The sequence below is a fragment of the Dermacentor albipictus genome, chromosome 4, assembly GCF_038994185.2.
Source record: "Dermacentor albipictus isolate Rhodes 1998 colony chromosome 4, USDA_Dalb.pri_finalv2, whole genome shotgun sequence".
In the NCBI taxonomy this organism is placed as follows: Eukaryota; Metazoa; Arthropoda; class Arachnida; order Ixodida; family Ixodidae; genus Dermacentor; species Dermacentor albipictus.
This window is the reverse complement of record NC_091824.1, coordinates 75,782,915-75,795,479: the sequence shown is the minus strand read 5'-3', so window position 1 is coordinate 75,795,479 and position 12,565 is coordinate 75,782,915. Positions and strand designations below refer to the sequence as shown.

The following is a 12,565-nucleotide window of genomic DNA, read 5'->3' as shown; positions in this document are numbered from 1 at the left end:
TGTTCCTGGGTAGCCAGAATAGCTTTTGAGCCGCGACCACCTCGAGTACGGCTCAAAAGTATGAGTCAGTTGTAAATGCTTGGAACGGAAGGCCAAGAGAGCTTCCGTAGAACTAAAGCATGTTGTTTTGTTTTATTTTTGAGCACTTGGAAATTTTCGCGAATTAAGTCTAGAGTTTCTTTCAGTTTGTAAGGTATGAGCTTTGTTTATGTTTTGGTTTGAGAAGCTCCGAGGTTTGAAAGAGGTGTTTTATGTAAACAAGTAGTCTCGCGGGTGTTAGTTAATGAGTATATAAGCTTTCTTTTTTGTGCGTGAGTAAGCTGAAGGTGAAGGTTATCGTTGAGAGGCCTATCGTAACGCGCGCGTGTATTATTTAGCCTTCTTTTTTTATAAGCGTTTTTGTATTTTGTAAGGTTAAGTGTGTAGGTTTTCAGTAAGTGCGTAATTTGCACTGAAAAGCGTTCTTAGTTCCTTTAGCGCGTGTCGTGTGCGGACGTAGAGAAGCAGATTGTGAATGACTGGGTTGCTCGTGTGTGTTGAGAGCAGCCGTATTCTGACTTCTCTAGTACGCGTGCGTAGAACGAGTTATTAGCAGACGCATTTTTTAAGGGTTCTGCGGAGTGCGTAAGTTACGCAAGTTTAGTTGTTCGTTTAAGGAACGTGTCCCATATGGACTAAAGGTACAAATGTGAGTAAGCGTGTTGAAATGCTTACGTACGACGCAAGTACGCGTTCGGAATAGGGACCACAAAGCTAGCGCGATTGTGATTACACACCTGTGGAGTTCACCAGACTGTTCAGTGGCACCAGTACGTGCGATAAATACGCCACTGCGATATGGTAAGACCAGGCTGTTCGTGAAGTTAGGCTGCTTAAGTTATGTTCGGGTACTAATGGTTGAGAGCCTTCGGTTTAGTTCTGCGTAAACCTTTACGCTTATGCAGCGCGACGGTCACGTTTGGTCGAACTCGAAGGGGAACGTGAACGCTCGCTTTGGCGGCAAAAAATTTTGGGGCAAAATTTGGGATTCCTAGTTGAGCGGCTTGTATGGAAATTTTTATAGGAGGCCTGGTGGATTAACAGGTGATTCTGGGCGTTTGCACGCTGAGTGGTATTGTGTTGCCGGGATCGACTCTTCTGTGCCAGTTGTTGTGAGATGGTTGAAGGCATTCCAAGTGCGCAGGGGTTGCAGAGAGCAAAGCCATCGTCTTACTCACCAGCCATTCTCTTCCTGCCCAGCGGTTGCCAGCACTGGCCAGGCGAGATTTTGCGGGCCATGGAGGAGCTGTTAGGAATGGCCGGCCGGGGTGGCAACGTGCCGGCTATTTCAGCCCGCTGCACGTGCTTCGACCGACCCGCGGTGGCGGCGCCCTTCAGAGAACGAGCGAGGACGACAATGCTAACCGACCATGCGCCGCGTTTGGAGGATCGTTGACGACAGCAGGGGTGCGATCGCGCAAACAGCTCGCTTTTCCGTTCGTTCGGTCTGGCTGCGACGTCACAAAGTAGGCCGTCCGCAAGATTTGTGAGAACGGGAGGGAGAGCACAGCCAATAAACGAGCGAGCCCAGCCCCGGAAGTTTGCGTCACCAGTTTGAGCTTCGATCGGGGACGATACATTAAGTGCAGAATGTTTGCGATGCTTTAATAATTAAACACGTAATATAAGAAAAAGATTCTTACTGTTGCAACATATAATCTGCCTCGGAAATCTCATGCGAGAGCAGAAAACTAATTTAAGCGGCATATATTTTGGTTTAGTCCGCTAGGTGGTATCGCACACGTCAAAACAAATTGGCGGGAGCGCGCAGTTCAATTGCAAAATCGCTGTTCGTCAGTTGCCAAAATGTCGTCGCACAAGAACGTCAAGCTTGGCCCTCACGTGTCGCCACACCAACGTGAACTGTTGGTGGCGTTTATGGAGGGCCATCCCTATCTTGTGCGGGCATCGTGTGCACTCACACCGGAGTGCACGGTGGAGCGGAGGCGGCAGCTTTGGAGTGAGCTCGCCGCCCTGCTGAACACTGAGGGCCCGGCCGCCAAGACAGCCGAACAGTGGCAGGTCTTTTGGCGGAAAGAAGTATTTCTTTCCCGCCGAGATGCCGCCACAGCTTCCGCAAGTCAAAGGTGAGTGCGAGGAGCGGTTCTGTTGCTCGCGATATTTACAATGCTGTCCGTAATTGCAGCGGCACGGGTGGTGGCCGTCTGCCCGGCCTTCGTGGCCGTATCATCGCCCTAGTGGGCACCTCCACGGTGACCGGAGTGTGCGAGGCTTTTTACCAACCACTCGACGAGGTAAGCCATTGACAAACGCACCAAAAAAACGGGAGGACGCGGCAGTAATTTACAGTAGTTGCGCCGCGTATACTGCATCGCGTAAGCAATGTTATACCCCAGTCACGCAGGCCGCTTCCTTCGCAATCGCGCCCAGTTTAGACGGAATTTCTCGACAGCCACTGGCTCCTTTCTTCATTCCGCGAAGGAGGCAATAGAAATAGAGAAATTTTGCCCCGATCGGGATCGATTCAGATCAAAAGTGCCTGCGTGACACTGGTATAACAGAAATAGTTTTTCTTCCTTTATGTGCATGTGTTTGCTGCTGGCATGCACAAGATGGTTTACTACTGGGATTTCAAGAGATTTTTTTCTGCTGTCATAACTCTATGTTAGTGCATATTAGGAGGAGCAGATTACGCAAACTTGACAAAACTGCTTCTTCGCATTTTATACATAATTCAGCCCGCCATGGAGGTGACCGTGGAATCTGTGGGCACCACCGCAGGAACCAGTGGCCTTTCACGTGAAGGTAAGCTTTTGCTCTTCCCTGTTGCCTTCCTGTTTGTGGAATCTGTTTCGTATATAAGGAACGCAAACTATTTCTACTCTAACCGTTGAGTGAATGTACCCTCTATAACCAATATAGGAGCACTGCAGCAGCCAGGAGTGGGCCCTGTTGAGCCACTGCCCCGAAGCCCTCCAGCCACTGCACAGCCTGCAGCTGGCCCTGGCGGAGTGAGAACCAGTAAGTGAAAAGGAAATATCCTGCAATGTCACAGCTTGAATGCACTGGACGTAATGTAGTTGTGTGTTTAGTTCATTAAAAAGTGGTACTTTTTCCAGGCTACCAACCCCGGGTGCAGCGCCGGTCGCGAGGCCCTCGTCGGGCGTCCCACCGGGACGCCTTGGTCGAACGGCTCGCGGATGACTCGCGGCTCGCGGAGCACAACGTGAAACGGCGAGCATTCTCGACAAATGCACTCGGATCAATCAAAATTAAAACAGCACTATTTATATTTATCACAGCGCAGGCGCAGCATTTAATTTCACTGTGATCACAGTTGTTTTCAATAATTAACATCGCTAACGTTCGGCGATGGCGGATCGCGTTTTAATCTCGAAAAACTCGACCCCCGCCAGGGCCAGCCATGTTCGGCGAGCGACGACATTATGAGCAGACGACAGGCGCATCGTCTGCTACTAGCGCTGCTATGGCAACGGCCATTCATTCTTCGAAGCGAATGCCCTTGTCGACCGTTCCACGAAAGCGGCCGTTTCCCCTCGCTTTTGGAATGATTGACAGGAGTGTGACGTAAACGCATTTTGTGGTCCCGCCCCGGCGCAATGGCCGCCGTGACGAAACGCGCGGGCGCCAACGAATCACGAGAGGGCAAGCGAGAGAACGGAAAAGCGAGCTGTTTGCGCGATCGCACCCCAGGCTGGGCTGGCCACGTTTGGCGCCCCGTGCATTGTTGGTTAATTTGCCGGGTCGTCATGGTCTCTCTGCGGCAGGGGGAGCTCCTCTGGCGAAAGGGTGCTTTGCGGTACGGGGGCCCCAGGATTCGTCACAGTCTGCTGACACACGTGGCGACTACAGGAAAAAGGCAGCTATGAAATTTAGCGGCGCCGGCTTGGTCGGGCGTGACCACCTGACTACGGGGACACAGGACAATGGATACCACGACGACTGCGCTGTAAAGGTCGTCTGCCCTCGAGAGAGGACTGAAACCTGTGTGGCATGTGTGTGTGAGCCCTCCTCCTCCAAAAAGGCGTGTAGTCGGCGATGACGTCGAACGATTACTTCGAACGGAGGGCTTATAAGCAGCGATTGTCGGCTGCTAGACTGTGCTCGTCGTCGTACTATGTGATCGTCAATGTACTCGTTTGCTGTATGTTTCGTCTTGCGTGTTCCATTTGGGAGCCACGCTAGACTGTGTAAATATATCTCTTGTTTCAAATGTAAATAAACCCTGTTCGCCTAGTTTCTCCCGTGTTCCTCTCTACGACCATCAACGCTTACAAATGGTGGCAGTGGCAACATCGTCCGACAACTCCTAACTCTGGTAACAGCGGTGGGATCGTCCGACAACTCTAATAACATTGCCAGGTTCAGATTCCGATGGCGGCCTGTTCGGACCCAGGTATTCTTAGCACCCTTCTGCATCAGAGGTCTGACCACCGCCGTAATCAGTTGCTTCGCAGTCGCAGGAGACTGGGGCCGGGTTTGACTGTTTACTCCTACGGGAGGTTGTGGCCAAGTACTGCACCAGGGTGGCCAATCCTGCTCTGGTGAGGGACTGCGTTACCAGTTCTGGTCACCGGGATCACCCCGCACTCCAGGCCTGTTTATGCAATTTTATCAACACGCGGATTTTTTTTAATCCGGTGAAAAATTGTGCGCGGCATCGGGATGATTCGAACCACGGTCCTCTTGCATGCGAGGCGAATACTCTACCTCAACGCCACCGCTGCACCACCCAGCGTTGGCAAATGACAGAGAACAAGCCTGCAGTTCGAGCAATTACGACACGCCATGTTCGCCAGCCTCGTCGGCCGAAAATGAGGACCGTGCTATTGATGACGTGTCGGATCGCAGCACGCCTTGTTCGCTGGCCTCCAAGGTAGCAATGGACTCGCGCGCTGTGGCCGGTGGCGCCTCCGCTTCGGCTGCTACCAACAGTCCTGATAACATGGAAGTTTTTTACCGGCTAAAACACCTGGTCCCGTAATTTCTGCGCTCGCTACACCAACGAAGTCTGAGAATGCTTCAAGCGCCTTAGTTGCGCCATTTTCGACGCTACATCCGATATATCACTCTTCTGCAAAAGCCACTGCACTGTTGCATCTGAATGAGCCCCCGGCAGCCGAAGTTGTCGGTGGCGATAACATTGATCCCGCCACCCAACCGCTACCGGCATCATCATCATCTGAAAATAGCTTGAGCCTCGGAGTTGATAGCAGCGTTGGACTCTCACCAAGCCTGGATGGGCCCGACGTAGAGATAGCGGTCCCACGAGACGTAAAGCGCGCCAACGCGTCAGCCACTGGCTCTGACGGCGCCCCGGATCGCCGCGCCGAGTTACAACAGCTTAAAAAACTTCGGCCTTCAAGAGGGTCGAACAAGTGACGTGTGTGCTGCATGTCCCCTGGCCTTGTTCCCGGGGCGCCGACTTGAACAACACGACGAGGTCAGTTCCGTGGTACCTTAAATTAAATATGGCTGACACCCTGAATACTATTTCATTAAACGCACAGGGGTTCTGAAATTTTATAAAACACGCAGAAATTATCATCGTGGACGCGCTAAAGATTGTGACATTCTGTGTTTGCAAGAAGCACATTTTTTCTGCAGCAGGCATGTTCTCGCTTTGGAACGCACTTTCAACCTAGATTGTTTTTTCTCTTTCGCGAGATCTGCGAACTTCGATATAATTGTGTTTTGATGTGATAGGGCGCATATTGGCATTTGACTGTGTGCTATCTTCATTTATGTTACGTATTTTGCGCTTCTATGGGCCAGCGCAAGCCACTAAATACAATGATTTTTTTCGTGACCTGGAGGTGTATTTCCTGGACGGTCGTAACGTGGTTCTCGTTGGGGATTTTAACTGCGTTTTAGACACGCGAGCAGATGTGCGAGGCCCGGGTTGGGTTCACGCTGATTGAAACGCACGGGAGTTGCATCGTCTCGTCCAGCACTTTTGGTTTCTGGATACGTATAGACTTTTTCATGGTTCTTCATTTGTCTGGAGGGGGCGACGTGGCATGTCGTCAAGTAGGTTAGACCGTGCCTATGTGCCAAGCAATTTATCTCAGTATGTCACTCAATCTGAGAACATTGTCTTCATCTCCTGTCTACGTTTCCGATCACAGTCCAGTTATACTTGAAGTTTACTTCCCTGCTTCTTCATCAGTAAAACCTTCGCGCCTCGACATCCGCGTTCTACATGACGCGCACTCGCGCTCTGTTTGTCAAGAGTCTCACATGCTTCTCTTTCTGTATCTGACCTGGACTCATGGGACGCGCTCAAGGTGCAGTGAAATCTGCATTGTTCATTTGAAGGTCGTGCACTCAGATGACGAACGTCAGAAGAACTGGCGGATAGTGCCATGAAACTCCGCATTGCCTTCGGGTCAATCAACTGATTCCGCTGATGCGGTCATGGCAGCGTGAGCTACGGAGGCGTTTACAAAGCCTCATCGCAGCATGCTCTTTGTCAGCCGCTGTTTGGTGATGCAGACGTAATGCATGTGCACACACTGAAGTTCTGCGCTTTGCAAGAAACTCTCTTTTTAGACAGCCGAATGTATTGGGTTCGGTGACCCCAAGAACACTTCCCGTTTTGTCACCTCCCGCGCGTGATTATTCGCTCTTTGTATCGCATTTTGAAAACATGGCGCGTACGAATATGCGAATGCATCATGATCACGTAGAAATGCTTAGTGAGCTGCCTCTGGTTACACCTGAACTCGCTGAACGTTTTTGTTCACGACTGTCAGATGAAGTGAGAGCAGCATTATCTTCCATGAAGCGTGGCTACAAGTTACATGGCTACATGGCTACATGCTACGGGTAACTCGTCCGGCCCCAGGGCCGGACGGGTTACCCGTAGAATTTTATCGAACAATCTGGGAAGATATATTGGTGCCATTTTCGTGTCTGTTATTAGCCACTGCTTTGAGAACTTTGAATTCCTGTCTAGTTTTCGCGACGGTCGTATTGGGATGATATCTAAGCACGATCCATCATCATTTGGTCCAGAGGAATAGAGGCTAATCACGCTTCTCAACGTTGACTACAAAACCTTCACAGCTGTTCTCACTCGACGCTTGGGAAGCCTGATGCCTTCCTTAATAGGGCATCATCAGGCATATGCTCAGTCCATGGCAGAGAGATACACAGTCACTCGTTCGTTACGCTTGACATAATGACGTAAGCGCTGATAGGGTCACCACGGGCTCTTAGTTTCACTAGATCAAAAGGGGCATTCGATCGCCTTGAACATAGCTACACACTTATTGTACTGACCTCGTTCGGCTTTTTGTGAAATTTTGTTGAACTTATTAGGACTGCTTATTCAAATATCTGAAGTACAGTATTTCTTTATGGTCGGGAAAGTGCACCATTTCCCGTTACTCGTGGTGTTCGTCAAGGGTGCCCTCTATCCCCAGCACTATTTGTGCTCAGCCTTGAGCCATTTCTGCGCTCAGTACTGAGGGACCCTTATGTGTGCGGTCTCCTACTGCCTGGTAGCGGTGTTGTGAAGGTGAAAGCCCTCACCGATGACACCACATCTTATCTGAGAAATGAATACATGTACATGTATATAGCTTTTGCCGTAGCCTTCGTATTTTCACTGAGTACGGAAATATTTCAGGTGGTGCGCTAAATTATTCAAAATGTCGTTATTTGTTCATTGTTTTACCACAGACACGCCTAAATCCCCTTTTCCGCCTTCAAAAGAGCAACGCTCAGTCAATCAATCAATCAATCAATTGTTATTATTACATAAAAATAATACGATATAGTGGTATACAGAAGGAGGTCCCATAGTTAAAACTGAATTGGGACCTCCTGTTCATGGTTAACATAAAAGTTCATTTGGCAAGAAACAGCAGCTAAATTGGTACAATTTAGAGTAATGATATATAATGAGATACAAATCTAAGTAGTTGAAGTAATTAATGGACAATACAACGGCAGTAAACAATATTTCGAAACTAGATTAAACTAAAGTCAAAGAGGAAGAAAGAGAAAAGAATTATAGAAAAAAATTAATTACATGGGGTAGTACATAAGAATGGCAGGTCTAAAACCAAGATCGGATTATACAGTGCACAGTGTCACTTACATATCACATAACAGAAAATCTTTCAGTTCACCAGAAAATCGATGGGGTTTCAGGAGTTTTATGACAAATGGTAATGTATTCCATGATGATATGGCTGCAACGTGAACTGTATGTTTCCAATAATTAGTGCGCACTTTGGGCATAACGAAGTTATTATGCAGTGCAAAACGAGTTGAGTTAGTATTTGTTAGAGATGATATAGGAATTAGCGATAATGATAATTTGTCATTTATTAGTTTGAAAAGTGGCAAGGTTGTGCTTCACAAGGGCTGCAACGTCTAGAATGTTATTTGCTCGTAGTAATTGTTTAGCATTGGCGGTCTGTGGATTCAACGTGATTATTCTAATTGCCTGGTTTTGAATGGTTTGTATCGACTTTAGGTGAGTAGTGTACGTGTTACCCCAGGAGGTTATGCAGTAGTTAATGTGAGAGCTTACAAACGTGAAATAGAGTGAGAGCAACGCAGGTCATGAAAAAAAAAGAAATGGACGCGCCCTGAAGAGAACGCGTATTCCATGTGATAACTTCTGTTTAATATGAGTTATATGGCGATGAAAATTTAGGTTACAGTCAATAATAATACCTAAGTATGTACATTCTTCACTTGCTGATAATAAATGGTCACCAATGGATTGATGTTGGGATGAGAATAAAATAAATTTAGTTTTAGCAGGATGAATGGTAAGTCTATTCATTTTGCAGCCTTCTAACAAGTTATAAAGATCACTATTAAGCTTGGTTATTACCGTTGACAGACATTCGCCAGAATGAGTAATTGTTGTATCATCGGCATGTAGTATACATTTAGAAGATGTGAGACAGTTAGGTAGATCATTAATATAAAGTGAAAAGAGTAACGGGCCCAATATGGATCCTTGTGGTACACCTAAATTAGTCATTTCAGGTTTAGAATGAGCATTGGCAACACTAATAACCTGGTATCTGTCTCGTAAGTAGCTGCGTAATAGTAGTAAAGGAAGACCTGTGATACCCATTGAACCTAGTTTAAGATGAAGAATCTCGTGGTCAATGCTGTCAAATGCCTTTGAAAAGCCTACAAATAAGGATGCTGCGAATTTACCGTTATCAATGGCTTTGTTTAATTGATCAGTAAGAGATGCAAGTGCTAGGTCAGTAGAGTAACCGGATAGAAATCCAAATTGGTAAGGTGAAAGAATAATAAATTTGGTAAACTATTTGATCATTGCTAAAAAAGGGTAAAACACGATTGGCCTGTAGTTAGCTAGTAATGAGTGATCGCCTTTCTTAAAAACTGGAATAACCCTACCACGTTTAAGAACGCGAGGGACGTGCCTGTTTTAAACATCAGGTCAATAATTTCAGACGGTACAAATGATATTGGTGTAGAAATTTATTTAACATGACCACGATGTATGTTGTCCAGTACAGCACTAGTTATTTTTAAATTGTTGATTACTGATACCACCTCACCAGGAGTGGTTGGAATCATATAAAATGAATGTGGAAGGCGCTTTGGTGCGTATAAGTTGTGTTGGGTTTGAGTGGAGTTATTAGCAAAAAAGAAATTACTGAAAGCATCCGCAATCTTTAGAGGCTCGAAATAAGTATTACCATCGTGGGATATTTTAGTTATGCTATCAGCTCCTTGTTTCCTATTCAAAAATGAGTTCACTATTTGCCAGTTTTTCATTACATCAGAACCACATCTAAGTATTTTTTCTTCATAATATTTGGTTTTAGCTATTTTAAGGCGTGAAGAAAGTGTGTTGTAGAATTTGTTGTACCGCGCATGTAGGTTTATATTGAATGGTTTTCTTTTATTCTTTTTACATAGGTTTTCTCGTGTGCGCATGGTTTTTAGCACACTATCGGTGACCCAGGGATTTTGAGGTGAAGCCACTTTCTCTCCGTAGTTACTTATCTGAGAGTACGTATGATAGTATTATATAAACTTTGTTTTAAATCGCGAGAAGGCTACCTGCGGATCATTGGTGTCAAGAGCGAAATACCAGTCAGTGTGAGATACAGCTGCTGAGAACAATTTTTTATCAAAAACAAGTTTGGTGTAAGAATTGGCATAGGAAGAATGTGCAGATGTAATGCGCAGAAAAGGAGGAAAATGGTCGGTAATGTCACTTTCAAGTAGTCCTGCATCAGGTGGATTTAGAAGATTAGACAATGCATGATCGATTAGAGTGTTAGAACCCCCAAAGACTGAACAAGGTAGCGATATTAATAAGACATTCGTAACCAAAACTCTGGGAACAAGACGAATAATTGACAGTGGTCGGGGATGACTCCATTAAATTTATGTTCATATCACCCATAATTATGACATTTTTTGTCTTCGCGGATAACTTTGCCATTATTTTTTCGAGAGAAATACAAAAGTCTGGAATTGAAGAGGAAGGTGAACGGTAAACGCAACCAAAGATGAAGTTTCTATCATCGGTGTTAAGAAAGCTAGGATCGAATTCCAACCATACTGATTCACAGTTTTGAATATTTAACGTGTGGTCGAGTCTTTTTTGCACGGGATTCCAGACGAGATACAGACAGCTGCACCACCGTAGTTACTGGACTGTCTGTGTGTATACTCTTATTTATAAGGAGGGAAACAGTACAAGTTTCTATCATCTTCGCTAAGCCAGGTCTCTGAGACGGCAATGATTGTAAACGGGAAAGTGTTGAAAACAGATTCTGGAAGTCATCGAGATGTTTACGGAGGCTGCGCGCATTGAAATGAATAATTAAATTATGGATTTTTACGTACCAAAACCACCTTCTGATTATGAGGCACGCCGTAGTGGGGGACTCCAGAAATTTGGACCACCTGGGGGTCTTTACCGTGCACCTAAATCTAGGTACACGGGTGTTTTCGCATTTCGTCCCCATCGAAATGCGGCCGCCGTGGCCGGGATTCGGTTCCGCGACCTCGTGCTCAGCAGCCCAACACCATAGCCACTGAGCAACCACGGCGGATGAAATGAATAAGAGAGCGATTACTTTTCTAAAGGAAGTCATTTAACTCGCTCGTTGTGTAATATGACGCCATGATGGAAGAAAGGGGATAAGGGAGGCACAAAGTTAATGTCGATTAGTGAATGACCACAAGGTCTGAATCATCAGCAATGCGGTACACTCTGGTTATCTCCACTTTTCTAGCTTTGATTTGGCAGATGTTGATCCAGAGAAATTGGCATTTGTGTTGTTTTTTCAGAGCCAGCGCCTTTGAAAAGAGCGCTTTATTCCGTGGCGTCAAGGGCTCATTGACGTCGACCACACTGTCAACAAAAGCTTTCACCGCGATGCCACTTAGGTCAAGCTTAGCCTTATGTGCCTTGAAGACAAATTCATCCTTCTTTCTGCGGGAACAGAATCTAGCCACGATGTTTTTCGTGTCTTGCACTTTTGTACGGACCCGATCAGCGACATCGGTGCCAGCAGCCGTTACCGGGCACCCAATTTTAGTGCCAAGGGTTTGCATGACTGCGATGCAGTCTTCCCCTTGGGTGCAGGAGGCGCTCCTGATCTCAACAGTGTTCATTCTAGAGTATTGTTCCTTCTCCGCCACCCTTTCAGACAGTGCTTTGTTCTTTAAGATGAGCTTTTTGTTGTCAGCTGTAAGCTTGAGTTTTTCATCCCTCATTTTTTCAACGATGTTTTTAAGACACCGATACTTGCTTTCAGGTTTTCAACCTGCTTTTTTAGTTGAACAGCATCAAGCCCAGTAGACTGCAACATTAACAGAAATTTACCGAGAATATCGTCAGTGAATTGGCTGCATTCAGTTTCCAGTTTAGTCTCAATTGCTTTAATTCTGTTGGCAAGCTCTCAGTTTGTCGGCATTTTGGTTTCTCAACAAAGCGCTAACCAAACAGCTTCACACACAAGAGCACAAAGGAAAAAAAGAAACTGTGGCAACAGCGACAGCGAACAGGCCACTCGCAAAAAATTAGGCATGATTTAACAGAACTAACTTGCACATTCAGAAAAAAATACGTGAGGCAGTGCTTGCTGCGCCATCGCTGCCACCAGTGAAGCATGGGTGATGGTGCTGCTTGTTATGAGCGTTGCTCAACGAAGCCGACGGCACCTGTTGGGCTTGCAGGAAGCTGTCGTCCACGGAACCGAGTGCTTGATTTCCACGTGCGGTGCGAAGGTTGATAGGAAGCTGGCCAAGATAACTGCACATTCAGGGAAAAATACGTGAGGCAGTGCTTGCTGCGCCGTCGCTGCCGCCAGTCTATACGTATTTTAGGCCTTGATTACACCTGTACACTGTAAAATAATTTACACCCTAAAAAGTGAAAAAGGGTGTAAATGTGTCTATAACTCACACCCTTCGGGTGTCCATTATATAGATAACATCCTAAAGGTGTGAGTTATAGACACATTTACACCCTTTTTCACTTTTTAGGGTGTAAATTATTTTACAGTGTAACGGCATATCA

At 46.4% G+C, this 12,565-nt stretch overlaps 1 protein-coding gene across 1 annotated transcript; it reads left to right on the top strand.

Annotated features, from left to right (window-relative positions):
• The first annotated feature begins 1,316 nt into the window (after positions 1 to 1,316).
• Positions 1,317 to 3,696, top strand: LOC135895880 (uncharacterized). Its single transcript, XM_065424091.2, has 5 exons — positions 1,317 to 2,126; positions 2,186 to 2,294; positions 2,739 to 2,805; positions 2,923 to 3,021; positions 3,120 to 3,696. Exons 1-5 carry the CDS (start codon positions 1,846 to 1,848, stop codon positions 3,329 to 3,331), a joined length of 768 nt encoding a protein of 255 aa, XP_065280163.1. The 5' UTR covers positions 1,317 to 1,845; the 3' UTR covers positions 3,332 to 3,696.
• The last annotated feature ends 8,869 nt before the right edge of the window (positions 3,697 to 12,565 follow it).